The sequence below is a fragment of the Chrysemys picta genome, chromosome 16 (genome assembly GCF_011386835.1).
Source record: "Chrysemys picta bellii isolate R12L10 chromosome 16, ASM1138683v2, whole genome shotgun sequence".
Lineage (NCBI taxonomy): Eukaryota > Metazoa > Chordata > Testudines > Emydidae > Chrysemys > Chrysemys picta.
The window spans coordinates 5,121,741-5,140,459 of NC_088806.1; the positions used below are offsets into that span (position 1 = coordinate 5,121,741).

Here is an 18,719-nt window from a genome sequence, read left to right on the forward strand (position 1 = left end):
TGATTTTTGTACGACACTGCTCTGTGTCCCTGGAGTAGCCTCTTTCCGTCATGGCCCTGGAGACTTTAGCGTACGTATTTGCGTTCCTTTTCTTGGAACGTAGTTCTGCCATAACAGATTCATCTCCCCAACATGCAATGAGATCCAGTACCTCCCGTTTGGACCATGCTGGAGCTCGTCTGCGAGTCCAGGACTGTGTGATCTCCTGTGATGGTGGACTCTGCATGGTCGCCTGTGATGGTGGACTGTGCTGATGGTCACCTGCGCTGATAGTGATCAAACAGGAAATGAAATCCAAAAGTTCCCGGGGCCTTTCCTGCCCACCTGGCTAGTGCATTGGAGTTGAGAGTGTTGTCCATAGCGGTCACAAGGGAACATTCTGGGATAGCTCCCAGAGGCCAATAATGTCGAATTGCGTCCACAATACCTTTAACCCGGGATTGCAATCTCGATTTAAGCACTATTCCACTTGCCGAGGTGGAGTACAGAAATTGGATTAAAGAGCCCTTTAAATCGAAAAACCTGGCTTGGTCGTGTGGATGGAATCTCTTTTTTTTTTTAATTAACTCGGCTAATTCTGAAATAACAGACTAGTGTAGACCAGGCCTTACTATTGCAGCACGTCTGCATTTCAGTGTCCGTGACTCACCAGTTTGGCTTGTGCTGCTCTGAAATTCCAAATTCTACAGGTATTGACTTTTTCAGTCCTAGTTTCCCAAAGCGGCAGTGGGTGCTATGTACTATCTGAGATAAATGCCAAGTGACTGAGATCTGTCAGGGAACAAGGAGAACAATAATAGTTTCAGCCCAAGCTGTGTGCAGTAAAATGTTAAAAGAGCAAGATGACTTTTAAAAAGCTGCCTCTGGTGGCAGAGCTGTATCTCAGGGACCTCGTCTCAAACAGACCCGTATTTGGACCAATAACCCTTCCCTGAATGCCCATAAATCACAGAAAATATCAAGACCATTAGAATAAATGTGGCTTTTAGTGTAGTTAGAAAAATTGATCTTTAAACAGAAAATAATGCTTCCATCAACCTAGCCACTGCCTCTCGGGGAGGTGGATGACCTATGCCAATGGGAGACCCCTTTCCATTGCTGTAGTAATGTCTACATCCCCGGTCCATCCTATCCCTTACTGCGCTGAATTCCACCAGTCCATGCTCACCGGTCCCAGCCTTCCTACAACTCTCATTGTGTCTGGGTGTCTTTCTGTGGTTAAGGAGCAGGTCCAAGGTGACTTCCCCTCTGGCTGGAGCCTTTACTTTCTGGGGCATGGGGTTACTGTGTCTGTGTTTTGGGAGCCCCTTTGATGAGGAGCTGTGACTGGGCTCCTGGGGGGGGGGGGTGTCAGCAGCAGCACAGGGCCATTTGAGCCACCGCATACAGACCTCTTCCCCTTGAGCTAGTAGCGTAACTGAGAGCAGTAGGCTGTTCTGCATGTGGGCCAGCCACTAGAGGGGGTGAGATAGAGGATGCTGCAAAGTCAATACCACTGTGATGCTCTGTACCTCGGGGGGACACCCTACACCCCCAACTTCATCTTTATAAAATGATTGTGTGGTATCCAATGCAAAGTTTGTCATGTTGGGTGTCTTTGGAAGACTCATAATGCACTGAGCATGGTTGTTATAGTGATGTTCTAGTAGTTGTTACACTAATGTTACACTAAGGTTATAGGTTATAATTTCATGTATGTCGTTATGAGGTTGAAAATGTATCCTCAATGTATCCAAAGCAAGCCCATGCAAAAACTTTCCAAGAACAGAGAGGCAGTTCACACCTCGTCAAGGCATGGATGGGACAAACCCAGCCCAGCCTCACAGGAACAATGATACACAGGCTTAGGCAATAACAAAAGAATCTGTTAGACCCTTGAGGGAGTCACCCCCTTCCTTTGGGCAGTTTGGGACTGCGATGAGGTAATGCTCACCTGACTCTGAAAAGTGGGGGGGGGGCAAAGCCAAAAGGAAAGAAAGGACATGATAAAAGGGAGAGACATTTTGCTCTCTCTCTCTCTTTTCCACCTACATCTACAGACACCACCACCACCACCAAGCGACTGAAGCTCTGATCAAAGGGGAGAGCCTGGCTGTGGTGAGAAACATCTAAGTTTGTAAGGACATTGAAAGTGTTAAGATCAGCTTAGAATGATTTTGCTTTTATTTCATTCGACCAAATCTGACTGGTTAGGCTTTGACTTATAATCACATAAAATCTCTCTTTATAGCTAATAAATTTGTTTATTCTACCTGAAGCAGTGCATTTGGTTTGAAGTGTGTCAGAGGCTCCTCTTGGGATAACAAGCCCGGTAAATATCAAGTTCTTTGTTAAATTGACGAACTCATATATGCTTGCAGCGTCCAGCGGGCATAACTGCAAGCCGGAGGTTCCTAGGGTTGTGTTATTCACTTGCAAGTACCTGGGAGCAGCTTACATGCCTGTGTGTGAGGCTGTGCGTGAACAGCCCAGGAGTGGGGGTTCTCACAGCAGAGCAGGGTAAGGCTGGCTCCCAGAGTCAAGGATTGGAGTGACCTAGCAGATCACCAGTCTAGATAACACCAGAGGGGAATGTAACAACCACCTAGATGACAAAAAGTTTAGCCCGAACAGGGAAATTAGCTGGTTAAATGGGACATGAGGAAAATAGAGAAGTTGTCACCACTGGAGTAAAAGAAGTTCACATCGGCTGAGGATCTGACCCATTTACTCCAACGGAAGCAGGATGATTAACATCAGCTGGGGATCTGACCCATCTGCTTGTCTTTTCCCCAATCCTGGTCGCAGACCCTAACAGCTGTTGCTGCCCCTCGGTCCCAGCTGTGAGGGGGGTGAAGCCCTTTCATTCTGCAGTGCCTAGTTCGCCTACATTTGAGGGACTTCAGCTGCCCTCTGTCCCGAGGGCCCCCCACTCCCAATACAGCTCCTACTTCTGCATGGGGCAGAAGAGGTTCTGCATTCTGCCAGGAAAGGTTCATTGCAGGGGGATGGGTCCGTTTGCCTGTTCTCTCTAGCTAGGACTGTCCAGGGTGCCCAGAACTGCGGTGTTAGAGCGCCGTAGTCCAGTGTGGAGCTGCCATTCACCTTCCCCTCCTTTGGTCTCATCTTGAATCCAACCTTTTTTCTTTCCACCACCATCCTAAACATGCTGCACTTGCCTCCTGCCCTCTGTAAGAGACAGTGTCCCTGTTGTGTGTAAATAGGCTTCTCTGTAACCTCTGTCTGCTTCCCCCACCCCATTTCCTCACCGTTCAGTCTGTGCTGATGTGGGTCTTTCTCTCTGGGATTCCCCCCCACCCTTCTCCTTCATCATTGAGCATCCTCCCAGGAAGCCCACGAGATTGGATTTTGAAAAGCACCAGGAGAGGGAGAGACACGTGTCTCTGCCCAAGAGGTGATGGTTGGGAAGTCTGAGACTAGGTCTACACTACCCGCCTGAATCGGCAGGTAGAAATCGACATCTCAGGGATCGACCGATGGGACGCGACAATCGATCCCCGAATCGACGCTCTTACTCCACCAGCGGAGGTGGGAGTAAGCGCCGTCGACGGGAAGCCGCAGAGGTCGATTTTGCCTTTATCCCTACAGCGGGGTAAGTCGGCTGCGATACGTCGAATTCAGTTACGCTATTCGCGTAGCTGAATTTGCGTATCTTAAATCGACCCCCCCATGTCGTGAAGACCTGCCCTAAGGGAGGGTTTTGCTGGTTGACCACGGTGGGGGAATCCAGGTGCAGTTGCCCTGAACGGTGACAGTGAGGTTACAGCAGGACTCTGCAGCCAGCACGGCCAGCTCCAACTACCCGCTGGCCAGAACTGCCACCCAGTGTTTTTAACACAGCCTAGAGATCTCCTGCAGCTGAGGAAGGAGGAGAGCTGAAGACATGGGTAAAGGGTTTCCCCTCCCTCCAGTGGCAGGGGAGGGAGAGCAGTCATCTGCCATGGAGTCAGGACACCCCCTTCCAAATAATGGTACAGTGGGGGACAAGCTACCCCTCCCAGCAGAGACGATTTGTACGTTCTGATACAGGAAGGGCACAATGTAAACTTGGGGGGGGGAGGGCACATGACTACCCCACATGTTGCCTCTGGAAGGAACCTTCCAGCCCCACGTCCCTGGCCAGGGCAACCAATACCGCTGGCTCCTGGGGGGCTGGGGCCACAGGAGCTGGGAACACGTCTCTGGGCTGGCCCTGCCCCCGGGAGACTCAGAGCACCACAGTGTCTGCTTGGAACTCCAGCAACCTCGCGGTCACCTCAGCTGGGGAAGGGGGCAAGACAGATCCGCTTCTCACGCCGGCTGAGGGTGGCCACTCGGCGCAGGGTTGCCAACTTTCTAATTGCACAAAACCGAACACCCTTGCCCCACCCCGACCCTTCCACGAGGCCCCGCCCCCTCACTCCAGCCCCCCCTCCTTCAGTCGCTCACTTTTCCTGACCCTTACTCACTTTCACTGGGCTGGAGCGGGAGGTTGGAGTGTGGGAGGGGGTGTTGGCCACAGCTGGGTTGCAGGCTCTCGAGAGGGGCAGGGGATGAGGGGCTTGGCGTACAGGAGGGGGCTCAAGGATGGGGCACAGGGTTGGGGTGCTGGCTCTAGGAGGGAGATGGGGCGTGGGAGGGGGTTCTGACCTGGGACAGGGAGTTCAGGGTATGACTGCGGCCGGTTGGCGCATACCTCATGTAGCTCCCAGATGGTGGCGCAGCGGGGCTAAGGCAGACTCCCTCCCTACCCTGGCTCCGCACTGCTCCTGGAAGCAGCTGGCATGTCCGGCCCGTAGGCAGAAGTTCGTCTAGGTGGCTCTGCACCGTGGGCACTGCCTATGCCCACAGGCACCACCCCCATTGGCCGCAGTTCCCAGCCAATGGGAGTTGTGGAGCCAGCGCATGGAGCTTCTCTAATCGCTCCTATGCCTAGGGGTTGCAGGGACATGCAGCCACTACGGGATCCACACGGAGCCAGAGTAGGCAGGGAGCCTGCTTTAGCCCGGCTGCACCGTTGACTGGATTTTTAACGGCTCAGTCAGCGATGCTGACCGGAGCCACCAGGGTTCCTTTTTGTCCAAGCATTCCTGTGAAAAACGGAACGCCTGGCAACCCTAACTCCAGGTTGCACAGCAGAAGCTGCTTGCGAGAGCACCCAGATGGGAGGAGGCAGCAGCAGCCCACCCCCTCTGCTCCCCAACCAGGCCGGATGCTGGGGACAGGGGCCAAGAAAGCCGGAACCATCCCAGTACATTTCTGGCTTGCTTGGCCCCTTTCACCTCCATTTATAACCTTTCAAACCAGACCCCCAACCTCACCTCAGCCTGATCAGACACAAGCCCAGGGAAAGCCAGACCGGTGTGGCGGCAGGGTCTGGCCATGACAGTGACAGCAGAGAAATCCACCACTACTACATATTTAGAGATACCCCACCCTTCCATCAATCTCTCATCAGGGAGACGCACTGCCCTGGCTCACCTCCCCTACCCCCCTCCTTGCTCCTGAAAGCCTGCACAGGGGAGCTCATTTTCCTTTGCGATGCTCTGAGGCCCCTAGGATGCAGCCAGAGCTGAGATGGGTGCCCCCTCCCCCAGGTTCTCCCATATGAGAACCAAAGGGTTAATGTAGAGGGAGCTGATAAGGCTCCAAGTTACACCAGCTGACCTCCACCCAGATACTCCACGATTCTCGCCCATGTAGCTTATTGAAAGACATGACTCAATATCCCTTTTATACATTTCATTAAAATGAAGAACACACCTCACTAAACCTAATTTATTTGTGACACCACCCAGCTAGCTCTCGAGTACACAATACAGTGATCACGTTCAGGTCAGATCAAAAAATCAGTCAGTAAACAACGATCTTGCTTTGGAATCAAGTCTTCACTTTAGCCAAATTATCACAATACAGCAGAAAATGAATCCTTGTTAAATCCTGAAACAGGAACCGAGGAGGCAGCTGTCCACTTAGTTATTAATCCCAGTCAGAGAACTTCACTCAGGCCGTGCGATCCACACTCAGCCACTTGAATATATCAACACTAAGCCCAATATATTGTTCACATTTAAGCCACAACTTCAGAGCTTCTACCTTAGATCTCACCAGTATGTGGCTAACCTTCTCCCAGTGGCTTCCAAGGACAAATACCTTAATACAGATACAGACCTTAATACACAGAATTTTAATGGTATGGATCTGATTGCTTAGGTTCTTTGAACTAATATTCAATTATGTGACCAAATGGCCTTCAGGAGAGAGAGAAAAACCCGCAACAAAGCGGTATAAGTCACTTTCTCTTTCATATAAAATGAAATTCCAGAGCAGGTTACATCTGATGACTCAAAAATCAGGAGAGCAGATTCCCCCGTCGCCTTCTCCTCTGATCCATTCAAACCTGCTTCACTCAACAGCAGTTCATTATTATGGAGTCGTGCTATTTAAAAAAAAAAAAAAAAAAAAAGCTTCATCATAATAGGGAAAAACTGCCGACCTTCTCATCTGCAAACAATCTCAGCTCCGCAGGGAAAAGTCCAGAAGTGGCTCTGTCAATAGAGATAAACTGGGATTTAGTCTCGGAATGATCACACTGTGTTTGGGATCCACTGAAATTTCCCATCCAGGTCTGGGACACTTTCATCTCAGTCCTAACGGATTTAGGATCAATTTGCTATGAAGTGCAGACACTCTTTGGGAGGTGGAGGCGTAGAACAGAGGTGGATAAACTCCATTGTGGCTCAGACAGACGCCAACGCTGCTGGAGTGAGCGGGCCTAGTGACGGCGATGGGGAAGGAGGTAATCCCGGCGACTCAACCCATTTCCTTCCGGTGTCGCAGAGGCTGAAATGATACATTTGTCCCACTCCTGCTCCTCCTCTTTGTTATATTGAAATAGATTTTCAATAAGGAAAGTGGTAAAATGAAAAATACCTGCTGCCCAGCACAACCTGGACCATTGTGAGAACATCTGGGAATGAGACAATCTGTCGCCAAAGGGGGAACTTGGTGACTCTAACAATCGCTCTGCTAGTGCGGTGACATTATAAATGTGCTGCTCAGGGCTTGGCTAGAGCAGGAAAATGGGTGTGAATTAGGACAGTTCAAAGGGGAAGGTGCTAGCTAACCCCAACCCCTGTGCCTGGGCTATGTCAGCACGGCACATCTAGCAGGGTGTTTACATTAGGATAGCTACCTCCAGCAGGCTGACTCCATGGAAAATCCTAGAGGGGGCAAATCCCAGAACGATTTTTGCTCAGTTTAGCTACTTGAGATCACCCCTATTTTCCACCCCTGGGGCTGATGGACACTCCTGGCAGGAGAGACACACGCCCATGATGACTCACATTAGAAAGGAGTTGGTAGAAAGGACCAAAGGATTCACTCCAGAGAAGGGCGACCTGCTAAAGGAAAAGCAAGCAACTCACCTGGGGGAGCTGAGAGACCAGGGTGATGCAAATGGTACAATAAAAAAATCACTATGTGGGAATTAGCAAATGTCTTTTAAAAAATCTTTTCTCTGCCCTACACAAAGTTTTTATGGTGTGTATCTATCCTGTGAAATCGTTGATGCCCACAGTAACTCCTCACTTAACTTTGTCCTGGTTAAGTTGTTTCATTGTTATGTTAATGATCAATTAGCGAACATGCTTGTTTAAAGTTGCCCAATACTCCATTATAACGTTGTTTGTCCACTGCTTGCAGAAAGAGCAGCCATTGGAGCTGGTGGGGGCCTGGAACCAGAGTGGGCCGGCAGCCCCCCCTTCAGATCCCCTAAGTTCCTTGTGTGGCAGCCACCCAGCAGGCTATCAATTGCTGGGCAGTTCAGCTGTCCCTCCCCACACTGCCGTGTGCTGCTCCTGGCCTCTGCCTTGGAGCTGCTCCCAGAGACTCCTGCTTGCTGTGCAGAGGTGGGGGGAGAGAGGGGTGCTAATGTCAACGTGTCCCCCTCCCCCCGATCCTGTACCCCATCTCCACAGAGCGGGGGGAAGGGGAACATGACAGGGCTCAGGACGGAGGGAGCTGGCAGCAGCTGCTGCTATCTCAACTTGCTGATCTACTTAAAAAGGCAGTGTACTTAGAGTTGGGTCAGTGTACTTAAAGGGGCAATGTGCTTCTCTCTCTCTCTCTCTCTCTCTCTCTCACACACACACACACACACACACACACACACACACACACACACTGTGTGTCTTTGTTTCTCTCTGCCATGCTGTGTGTCCTACCTCCATTCAAGCTGCCTTATAGGGCGTGAGGCTACATTAATAACAATGTGATAACCCTTGAGGGCTCACCCGAGTGCTAGTTCATCATTTAGCAAGGCATTCCTTGGGAAATATCCCACCCTCTGATTTCACCACCTCAACCAAGCTTCACAATCGTCACTGCTATGTACAATATTAAATTGTTTGTTTAAAACTTATATTATGTATATATATGTATGTATAAAAATATAGTCTTCTGTGTGGCAAAAAAATTTCCCTGGAACCTAACCCCCCTCATTTACAATAATTCTTAGGGGGAAATTGGATTCACTTAATATCGTTTCACTTAAAGTAGCATTTTCCAGAAACATAACTACAACATTAAGTGAGGAGTTACTGTATTAAGGTGTGAGCTCCAGATGAAACTTTTCCCACACTCACAGCATTCACAGGCAGCTCTCGTGTGTGGATCCTCTGATGATTAATGAGACTTGAGCTCTGAGTGAACTGTTTCCCACACTCACAGCATGTATAGGGTCGCTCTCCTGTGTGGATTCTCCGATGAATAGTAAGCCCTGTGCTCCAAGTGAACTGTTTCCCGCACTCACAGCACTCATAGGGGCGCTCTCCTGTGTGGATCCTCTGATGGTTATTAAGGTCTGATTTGAAAGAGAACCTTTTCCCACACTCACAGCATTCATATGGTCTCTCTCCTGTGTGGATCCTCTGATGTCTAGTAAGGGATGAGTTCTCAGTGAAACTTTTCCCGCACTCACTGCACTCATAGGGTCTCTCTCCTGTGTGGATCCTCTGATGTTTAATAAGGCCTGAGTTATGAGGGAACGATTTCCCGCACTCAGAGCATGTGTAGGGGCGATCTCCTGTGTGGATTCTCTGATGATTAATAAGGCCTGAGCTCTGAGTGAACTTTTTCCCACACTCAGAGCACTCATAGGGTCGCTCTCCGGTGTGGATTCTCTGATGATTAATAAGGCCTGATCTCTGAGTGAACTTTTTCCCGCACTCACAGCATGTATAGGGGCGCTCTCCTGTGTGCATTCTCTGATGATGAAAGAGGCCTGAGCTCTGAGTGAACTTTTTCCCACACTCACAGCACTCATAGGGTCTCTCTCCTGTGTGGCCTGTCTGATGTGTGATAAGGTTTGATTTCTCACTGAACTGTTTCCCACACTCGCAGCATTTGTAGGGGCGCTCTCCTGTATGGATCCTCTGATGTTTATTAAGGTTTGATTTGAAAGTGAAGCTTTTCCCACACTCACATTTATACGGTCTCTCTCCTGTGTGAATCCTCTGATGTCTAATAAAGGATGAGCGCCGAGTAAAGCTTTTCCCACACTCACAGCACACATAAAGTCTCTCTCTTGTGTGGATTTTCTGATGTTTAAGAAGGGCTGAGCTCTGAGGGAACGTTTGCCCACACTCACGGCATTCATAGGGCTGCTCTCCTGTATGGATTCTCTGATGTTTAAGAAAGGCTGTGCTCCAAGTGAACTGTTTCCCGCACTCACAACATTCATAGGGGCGCTCTCCTGTGTGGATCCTCTTATGTATATTAAGGTTTGATTTGAAAGTGAACCTTTTCCCACACTCACAGCATTTATACGGTCTCTCTCCTGTGTGAATCCTCTGATGTCTAATAAGGGATGAGCTCCGAGTGAAGCTTTTCCCGCACTCACAGCACTCATAGGGTCTCTCATCTGTGTGGCTTGTCTGATGTTTAGTAAGGCTTGATTTCTCACTGAACTGTTTCCCGCACTCACAACATTCATAGGGTCTCTCCCCCATGTGGCTATTCTGATGTTTAATAAATTTTGATTTCTCAATGAATTGTTTCCCGCACTCAGAGCATTCGTAGGGGCGCTCTCCTGTGTGGATCTTCTCATGTTTAAATAGGGCTGAGCTCTGAGCGAACGTTTGCCCGCACTCACCACATGTATAGGGTCGCTCTCCTGTGTGCATTCTCTGATGATTAATAAGGAATGAGCTCAGAGTGAACTTTTTCCCACACTCACAGCATTCATACGGTCTCTCTCCTGTGTGGATCCTCTGATGTCTAGTAAGGGTAGAGCTCCGAGTGAAGCTTTTCCCGCACTCACAGCACTCATAGGGTCGCTCTCTTGTGTGGCTTGTCTGATGTGTAATAAGGTTTGATTTCTCACTGAACTGTTTCCCACACTCACAGCATTTGTAGGGTCGCTCTCCCGTGTGGATCCGCTGATGTCTAATGAGGGTGGAGATCAGAGTGAAGTGTTTCCCACACTCAGTGCATGTGTTTTTTCTCTCTTCTGTGGGTATTCTCTGCTGGGCTGTGATTTCCTTGGAGTTCTGGTGAGTCCCCTGACAATTAATGGATTTGCCCACTTTCTCCCTGGGCTGGATTCCCTGCTGCCTCTCTGGCCTGTGCTGACTCTCACAGGTTTTCCCCTTCACATGACGCCTGGACACATTCCCTTGGGATCCTTGCAATAATCCCCCATGTGCTTCCACTTGCTCAGCATCTTCCTGCTGAGGATTCAGCTCCTTGTTCTCACTCACCATCCCAGCACCTCCTAGGACAGAGAGAGAAACGTCATAAACAGAGGTAGAAAAGGGAAAATAAAACCAAAATTATAGCTGGAGAGACAGAAAAAACTCCTCCCCTTAGGGGACAGAGGAGGGGAACAATTCTGCCTCCACATCCCATCAGGTAGGGAGCTGCTGCCAGGTGTCAGTGAGGATGGGTAGGAAGCCGGGAGGGATAGCTGCCCATAGGGTACAAACCCTCCTGGGGATACTCCTGAACTCCGAGAGCTCCCAAGGCCTTTTCAGGGAGTCCCAGCTCCTTCCTTCAGGCACGGAGAGTTTCTGAATTGGTTTAATGATCCCTCACCTGCGTAGACAGCTCTCAGGATCTCGCCTTCCTCAGAGCCCTGGAGATCCAGGACCCACGGCTCCTCCCCTTGTTCCAGTTGGGAGATCACATCAGGTTTGGAAACAGGAAACCCTGCTGAGGGGACAGAAAATAAGGGAGATCAGGGGAGTTCATGGCACATTTCTCACAAAGAAGAGTCTATCGGTTTTAACCCAGCCCATTGTAAAGCAGTAAAACGCTTGGGGAAGCTTCTAAGGTGCAGGGCACTCTGCATATGAGGGATTTAACTATCCTCATCTCTGCTGGGAACACACACAGCCAGACACTGCTCAGCAAGGGGTTCCTAAAACACAGAGTCAGTAACTCCGTGTTCCAGGAAGTAAAGACTCCAGCCAGAGGGGAAGTCACCCTGGATCTGCTTCTTAATCACAGAGAGAAAGGTTCTCCCATGAGCATAGGTCATCTACCGCCGTGAGAGGCAGTAGCTAGCTCGATGGAAGCATTATTTTCTGTTTAAAGACCAACTAGTCTAACTACCCTAAATGCTACATGTTTATTCGGGTTGTCTTGAAACTTGCTGGGCAAATTTTTCATGGGCAACTTCTTCATCACAGTCATTTGTCGGTGCGTAGCACTGAATCAGGGGGATGTTAGACTTTGTGCTGAACTGCCCTGTGCCCTGTTCCCAGAGTGTTCTGTAGCGGGAAGGGCAGAGTGCTAGTATGTGGATCACTGGCTTGTCGGGGTGATGCTGAAACAGGGCAGAGTAGAGGTTGCATTGTGGGGATGCCATGAAACTTAACTCTCCATTTTCCCTTCTAAGAACCAAGGGGATGGGACTCCTTACCCAGCGAGGTCACATTCTCATAGTTCTCCTGCATGACATCTCTGTAGAGGGCTCTCTGAGTGGGGTCCAGCAGAGCTCCCTCTTCCCTAGTGAAATACACAGCCACCTCCTCGAAGGTCACCGGCCCCTGAAAGAGCAAGAGTTCAACAGTCAGTACCTGCTGCCTCACTCACAGCCCCACTATTCAACGGGAAAAGGAGTCAATCAAATGGAAGCTCTGGGTGGCTTGCAGTCAACAAAGTCCTACCCGCACACCGCTCATAAGAGCGGCCATACTGGGTCAGACCAAATGTCCATCTAACCCAGTATCCTGTCTTTCGATACCAATACCAGGTGCCGCAGAGGGACTGAACAGAGCACGTACTCATCAGGTAATCCATCCCCTGTCATCCATTCCCAGCTTCTGTCAAACAAAGGCGAGGGACACGATTCCTCCCCATCCTAGCCAATAGCCATTGAGGGACCTAGCCTGCACGAACTTATCAAATATTAGAGCATCCAGAAAACATGAGGGTGAGGGCACAAAGAGAGAGCCCCTTCTGTCCCAGCAGATCCATCACATTCCTACTAGTCTGAGACTGATACAGGTGTCCAGTGAGAGCTCCCTGGTAGAATCATAGAAGATTGGGGTTGGAAGAGACCTCAGGAGGTCAACTAGTCCAACCCCCTGCTCAAAGCAGGGCCAATCCCAACTAAATCATCCCAGCCAGGGCTTTGTCAAGCTGGGCCTTAAAAACCTCTAAGGATGGAAATTTCACCACCTCCCTAGGTAACCCATTCCAGTGCTTTACCACCCTCCTGGTGAAATAGTTTTTCCTAATATCCAACCTTGACCTCCCCCACTGCAACTTGAGACCATTGCTCCTTGTTCTGTCATCTGCCATCACTGAAAACAGCTGAGCTCCATCCTGGAGAGAGTCCAGCGGAGGGAAACGAAAAGCTGAGCTCCATCCTGTTTGGAACCCCCCTTAAGGTAGTTGAAGGCTGCTATCAAATCCCCACTTATTCTTCTCTTCTGCAGACTAAATAAGCCAAGTTCCCTCAGCCTCTCCTCATAAGTCATGTGCCCCAGCCCCCTAATCATTTTCGTTTCCCTCTGCTGGACTCTCTCCAATTTCTCCACATCCCTTCTGTAGTGGGGGGACCAAAAGTGGACGCAATACTCCAGATGTGGCCTCACCAGTGCCGAATAGAGGGGAATAATCACTTCCCTTGATCTGCTGGCAACGCTCCTACTAATGCAGACCAATATGCTATTAGCCTTCTTGGCAACAAGGTCACACCGTTGACTCATATCCAGCTTCTTGTCCACTGTAATCCCCAGGTCCTTTTCTGCAAAACTACCGCTTAGCCAGTTGGTCCCCAGCCTGTAGCAGTGCATGGGATTCTTCTGTCCTAAGAGCTTGGACTCTGCACTTGTCCTTGTTGAACCTCATGTGATTTCTTTTGGCCCAATCCTCCAATTTGTCTACATCACTCTGGACCCAACAGCACTTGCACCAGGAAGTTGTCCTCTTCACTCTCCAAAAACTTCCTGGATTGTCTGTGCACTGCTGTATTGCTCTCCCAGCAGATGTCAGGGTGATTGAAATCCCTCATGAGAACCAGGGCCTGTGATCTGGAAACTTCTGTTAGTTGTCTGAAGAAAGCCTCATCTATCTCATCCTCCTGGTCTGGTGGTCTACAGCAGACACCCACCATGACATCACCATGACATGGGTAGGAAGCCCAACACCCTCCTCATTGTGAGGAAGTAGATATGAGGGGAGGGGCATCTCCCCTACGCCTGACTTGTGGGTGACCCCTTCATATCTCACAGCAGCTGCTGGTTAGTCGGGTCAGGCTCCAGCACTGGAAGTCTGGTCTATTTTCCTAGCCCAATCTAGGTGGGTTGTTTCCTCTTCCTCAAATTAGGGCATTTCAACCTCCGAACCTCATGGGTCTGTTCCTAGAATCTAGGCCACTTATTAAACAACTCCCAGCAGGTTTGCCACACCCTGTCCTCCTCCCTTTCTCCACCCTGTGCATTTCCTGCCCACTCCAACCTCCAGACCAGTCTGTGCAAACCTTCCCATCTCCTGTGTATTTGCTGTCCCTCTCCTCCAGTAGGAACCCACCAGCAACCCCGCAATAATCCCTACCTGAACTGGCTCCTCTGCAGCCATTTCTCTTTCCTGTCCCATGGGAGGACGGGATGAACTGGAGCAAAACATGGACGTCATTCTGCAGCCTGGCAGGGCAAGAAGGGCAATTGTGGAGGTTTCAGAACAGGCTTTAGTTCATTTCACATCAGAATTCCCCCAGGCCCTTTCCCTGCAGACAGACACCCTAGATTCTGCCACGCTGGGAAAATACTTGATAGGTAATAATGAGGGAGACAAGGGAAGCACTAGAGGGAATTTCTATCAGCATTTTAGAGGGAAGTGGCACAGACAGGGAAAGTGTGGGTGGAGGATGAAGCTTCCCCAAGGGAGGCTAGCTCCCTGCCTCGCCTCTCCAGCCACAGACCCCGCTCCCTCCCCTTCACCCCATCTCTCCTCGGAGGGGCACAGTGAGCAGGGAGTCTCGTGGGGGAGGGCGAATGAGGAGGGACCCAGTAGGCGGGCGAGAAGTGCCCGGGAGGGAGGCCTGGGGGGGGGGAGACGGGCGGTGAGGAGGCACCTGGAAGGAGTGGGCCTCTGGTGGGAGAGGGGGGATGAGGAGGGACCCGGTAGGTGGGGGCGGGTCTGGCCCGGGAGGGGGAGGCAAGGCAGGACTCAGCGGGAGGGGAGGGGTCTTGCAGGGAAGGAGAGTGAGGAGGGACCCGCCGTGCGGGTGGGCGAGGAGTACCCGGGCAGGAGGGAGCATCTGGCGGGGGAGAGGAGGGACCTGGAGGGGGAGGTGGGGTGAGGAGGGACCAGGCAGTCTGGGAAAGGGGGATCTAGCAGGGGAGGGGGGATGTGGAGGGACCCGGCAGGCGGGGAGGGGGTCTCGCAGGGAAGGGAGGTGGGGAGGAACCTGGGAGGTGGGGGAGCTTAAAGAGGAGGGGGGGTGCGAAGCGGGACCTGGCTCATGGGGAAGGGGTCTCGCCCGGAAAGGGGGGGTGAGGAGGGACCCGGCAGGTGGGGAGGGGCCTGCTGGGGGAGGGGGAATGAGCCAGCACCTGGCGGGCGCGAGGCGGTGTCTCTCAGTGAAGGGGGGATGAGGAGGGACCTGGGGGCCGGCGGGGGGGGGGTTGAGGAGGGACCCAGCAGGTGGGGAGGTGGTCAGATGGGGGAGAAGGAGGCCAGGCGGGACCTGGCTGCTGGGACGGGGGTCTCACTGGGAAGGGGGGTCTAGGAGGGACCTAGCTGATGGGGCGGGGTCTGGCAGGGGAGGGGGTCGAGGAGGAACCCGGCTGACGGGGTGGGGGATCTGGCGGGGGGGGGGCAAGACAGCACCCTGTGGGGGGGTTTCTCAGGGAAGGGGGGGATGAGGGGGGACCCGGCAGGTGGGGGGGGGGGTCTCACCAGGAAGGGTGAGAAGCGACCTGGTGGCCATTGGCGGGGGGGGGTCCTCTCAGGGAAGAGCAGATGAGGGGGGACCCGGCAAGTGGAGGGTCTGGTGGGGGAGGCAGGCGAAGAGGGACCCAGGGGCCGGGGGAGGAGTCTGGCGGGGGAGAGGGGCCCTGGCAGGCGAGGGGGGGTCTGGCGGGGGAGGGAGCGAGGCTGGACGAGGGCGGCAGGGGACCTCCCAGGGAAGGGGGGCGAGGAGAAACCCGGCTGAGGGGGGGGTCTGGAAGGGGAGGGGAGACCCGGCGGGCGGGGGGAGTCTGGTGAGGGAGGGGGGAAGAGAGGAGAACCAGCAGGCGCGGGGGGGACGGGGGGGGGGAGAGTCTCGCAGGGGAGAGGGATGAGAGGGGACCCGGCAAGGGGGGGGGGCGAGGCGGGACTGGGGGGAAGGGGATCTCGTAGGGGAGGGGGTCGAGAAGGAGGAGGGGGGGTCTGGCGGAGGCAGCGGACCGGGGAGACCCCGCAGAGGGGGTGCAGCGGGCCCGGAGGGTCTCACCAGGCCGCGGCGGGGCCTCGGGGAAGGGGCGGAGCAGGGACGGGAAGAGGCGTATCCGGCGCCCCAGGGCGAAACGGAGTTTCCCGCGTGTGGAGAATCGCAGGGGTAAGACCCCCGAGTGCAACGGCGGAGCCTCCCCCGGGAAACCTCCTGAGTGATCGGGGACTCCCCCTGGCCAGGTCAGTCCCTGCCTCGAATTCCCCTCCTGCCCCTTCCCCCCGGGCATTTACTGCTTGCATAGACAGTTCAACCCCCGCTTCCCCTCCCTGCAACTCAGGCTGCTCCCCCCCGCCCGACACCTCCCCCACATCCAAGGGGACCCCCCCGCCGGGCCCCAGTCTCTGCCCCCCCAATCCCAGCGGGGCCGGGGACAGACCCTCGCTGCAGCGGCTCCGCTCTGGCTCGGGCGGCCCCAGGCTGCTGGCAGCACATGTACAACCAGGGAGCAGATCCCCGGGGGCTGCAGCGTCTGAGCTCCCTGGGGCAGAGAGTCACTTTCCTGCCCGGCCCCAGCACGTCCCCCGGGGGCTCTCGGTCACCTGGAGTCTCTGGCTCCGGAGCTGACGTGGGCAGAGCCCGGGGCTGGTTCCCCCGGGAGAACGGCCCCTCCCCGGCTGCCCCGTGCCCGATCTCCGGGCTTTGTTCTCCCCAAGTCCTGCTGCCTGCTTCCTCCAGCCCGCCCCGCTCCCAGCTGCTCCTGCCCCTTCCTGTGTGTCCTGCAGATACCAACCCGGGCTGCCGCCATCTCCCTGCCAGAGGGGAGAGAAGGGGGAGGGGTGTTAACCAAAACAGCCTGTATTCACACCCTGCACCCTATTGTAATAATCTCTCTGCACACAGGCCTTGTGAGGTAGCTTTTGAAAACTAATAACTCTCTGCTTAATAATATCCTGGGGATATGTATGGAGCAACATTATACAGAAAGTTATGGAAACCCCTTATACTTATTACTTCTGGTGTCTTACTTACAACAGTCCTGGCTAATACATCCCAGAATGATGTTGGCTTTTTTCCTTTGTATGCTGTTACTTGTTCAAAACCAGGCAGTCCTGCCTAGGCAAAAGTTATTAAGCAGGCTTGTCCTAGTCAAAGAATGTGCATCTGTCTCAGTTTACATGTAAGTAGCAAACAGACCCATCCAGTCAACAGTGGGAGGAGATTGCAGGAGACTGAACAATTTGGGTTTCTTGCCAGATCCTGGGCCTTATTCAGGGTTATCTTACACTTCTGTGGGAACTGAGAAAAATGGGAACTGGGTATAGCATTTATACCCTTCCTTGTTAAGAGTATGGCTTTATACCATATTTAATCCTTTACCATGGTTATAATAAGGTCCATAACTGCTTTATGTGGCCTTTTTGGCTGTCCAAAATTAAGTGTCAAATATTAATATTCATGATTTGCATCACTTATTCTATAAATAATAAATCCTATTGATCAATGCAGTCTAGCTGCTTAGCTGCTGCATGGTAACTGAGTTGCTAATGTCCCCTCCCCTCACCCGCTCCCTTCTTGCAGTATTCTGCGGGGTGCTATCCCTGGCTGCAGTCACTCGTTTGCTACCAAAAATGAGCGTGCAAAATATCTTCTTCGGCCTACCCTATTTTGCTAAATCCCAGCCTTTAGCATAACTACTCCCACAAAGCCTTAAACTAATAGAATAGGCCCTTAACTGTAACAAGCTTAATAACCCATTCACTTATGTTCATCTATTTGCCCTCCCCACCCCGCAAGTTCCAAGCTAATGAGTGATGTACCCCTACCAATCTTACACTCCCATAATGTCATTTTACCCCTAGCAAGCATAAAATCACACAGGAGACATGAGGCAGGTCATAGGTCGTAAAATCAGGCCAGGGGTCAACCCCTGGCCCCTATACATGGGCTGTGTCTTTACGGCAAGAATAGTTATGTTTTACATCATGATAGCTAGCTCAAGCTAGCTAAGTCCAAGGAAAATTCTAGGGCAGAGGTGCTCAAACTGTGGTCTGTGAGCTCCATTCAGGTGGTCCGCGGATCGTTCCCTCTCAGCTGCGCGCCTGGGCGGCCGAACAGAAAAGAATGAAGGGCCACCCACCTAATTAGTGGACAGGCGTGGCTCCACAAATTAGGTGCCTGGACCCTGGAGAAGACGCACATGTAAGAAGAGGTGGTGGCCTTGGGGAGACTGGGGGGTAAGTGGGAGGGGGCAGTGGGGTGAGAAGAGAAGATGGGGGGATTTTGGGACGTGCAGGGCTGCCGCAGCCAGAGAAAGGCGACTTTCCCCAGCTCCAGGGCTGCGGCTGATGGGGAGAGACCCTCCTCCTTCCCAGCCCCAGCTCAGGGGCTGCCGTGGCAGGGAAGAGATCCCCTTCCTTCCCAGCCCCAGCTCGGGGGCTGCCGCAGCGGGGGAGAGAAGGCACATCCATTGCATTAGAAAAGTAAGACTACTGATACTAAAATATGAGTTGTGTGCTTTTATTTGTAGAACAAAAAAGCATTAATTATTATTGTTTTTTTTTATGTAGCACTTTTATCCAAAGCGCTTTCCAATAGTTAGCTAACGGTAAAAACAACATTTGGAAAGATCATTAAGTGGTCTGTTGAGCAATTTTCAAGTGGTCCGTGGAAAAAAAAGTTTTGAGAACCACTGGCCTAGGGGACATGAGGCCCAGGTAGATTTAGCTAGTTGAGGTCACCCCTCTCTCTCCCATCGGGGGCTGATGGACACCTCTGGCAGATGGAACATACACACACTTCCAAGACTCAAAGGACAATGGAATTGATAGACAGGACCACAGGATTCACCCAG

The 18,719-nt window shown here is 52.2% G+C and overlaps 1 protein-coding gene across 18 annotated transcripts; it reads right to left on the minus strand.

Annotated features, from left to right (window-relative positions):
• Window positions 1-5,743: 5,743 nt before the first annotated feature.
• Window positions 5,744-16,688, minus strand: LOC101947915 (zinc finger protein 420-like). Of its 18 annotated transcripts, none has more exons than XM_065569363.1 (7): window positions 16,468-16,585; window positions 14,044-14,132; window positions 13,083-13,520; window positions 11,903-12,029; window positions 11,074-11,187; window positions 10,133-10,753; window positions 5,744-6,527 (listed from the first exon to the last, which is right to left on the minus strand). In XM_065569363.1, the coding sequence occupies exons 3-7, from the start codon at window positions 13,281-13,283 to the stop codon at window positions 6,496-6,498; spliced, it is 1,095 nt and encodes a 364-aa protein (XP_065425435.1). In that variant the 5' UTR covers window positions 13,284-13,520; window positions 14,044-14,132; window positions 16,468-16,585; the 3' UTR covers window positions 5,744-6,495. The 18 variants fall into 18 exon arrangements, with proteins under 18 accessions (XP_065425435.1, XP_065425428.1, XP_065425427.1 ...); XM_065569356.1 differs by having other exon boundaries at window positions 8,625-10,753; window positions 16,468-16,580; XM_065569355.1 differs by having other exon boundaries at window positions 8,625-10,753; window positions 11,074-11,190; window positions 16,468-16,580.
• Between the last annotated feature and the right edge of the window lie 2,031 nt (window positions 16,689-18,719).

Excerpts from the sequence above, each read along its gene's own strand:
- LOC101947915 (XM_065569347.1), bottom strand. The coding sequence starts at position 16,154 with ATGCCCGGGGGGAAGGGGCAGGAGGGGAATTCGAGGCAGGGACTGACC. Across the intron at positions 12,030-14,043 it reads CTGCAGAGGAGCCAGTTCAG|GGGCCGGTGACCTTCGAGGA; the intron begins GTAGGGATTATT and ends TTGCTCTTTCAG. Across the intron at positions 10,754-11,073 it reads CCTGAGAGCTGTCTACGCAG|GAGGTGCTGGGATGGTGAGT; the intron begins GTGAGGGATCAT and ends TCTCTGTCCTAG.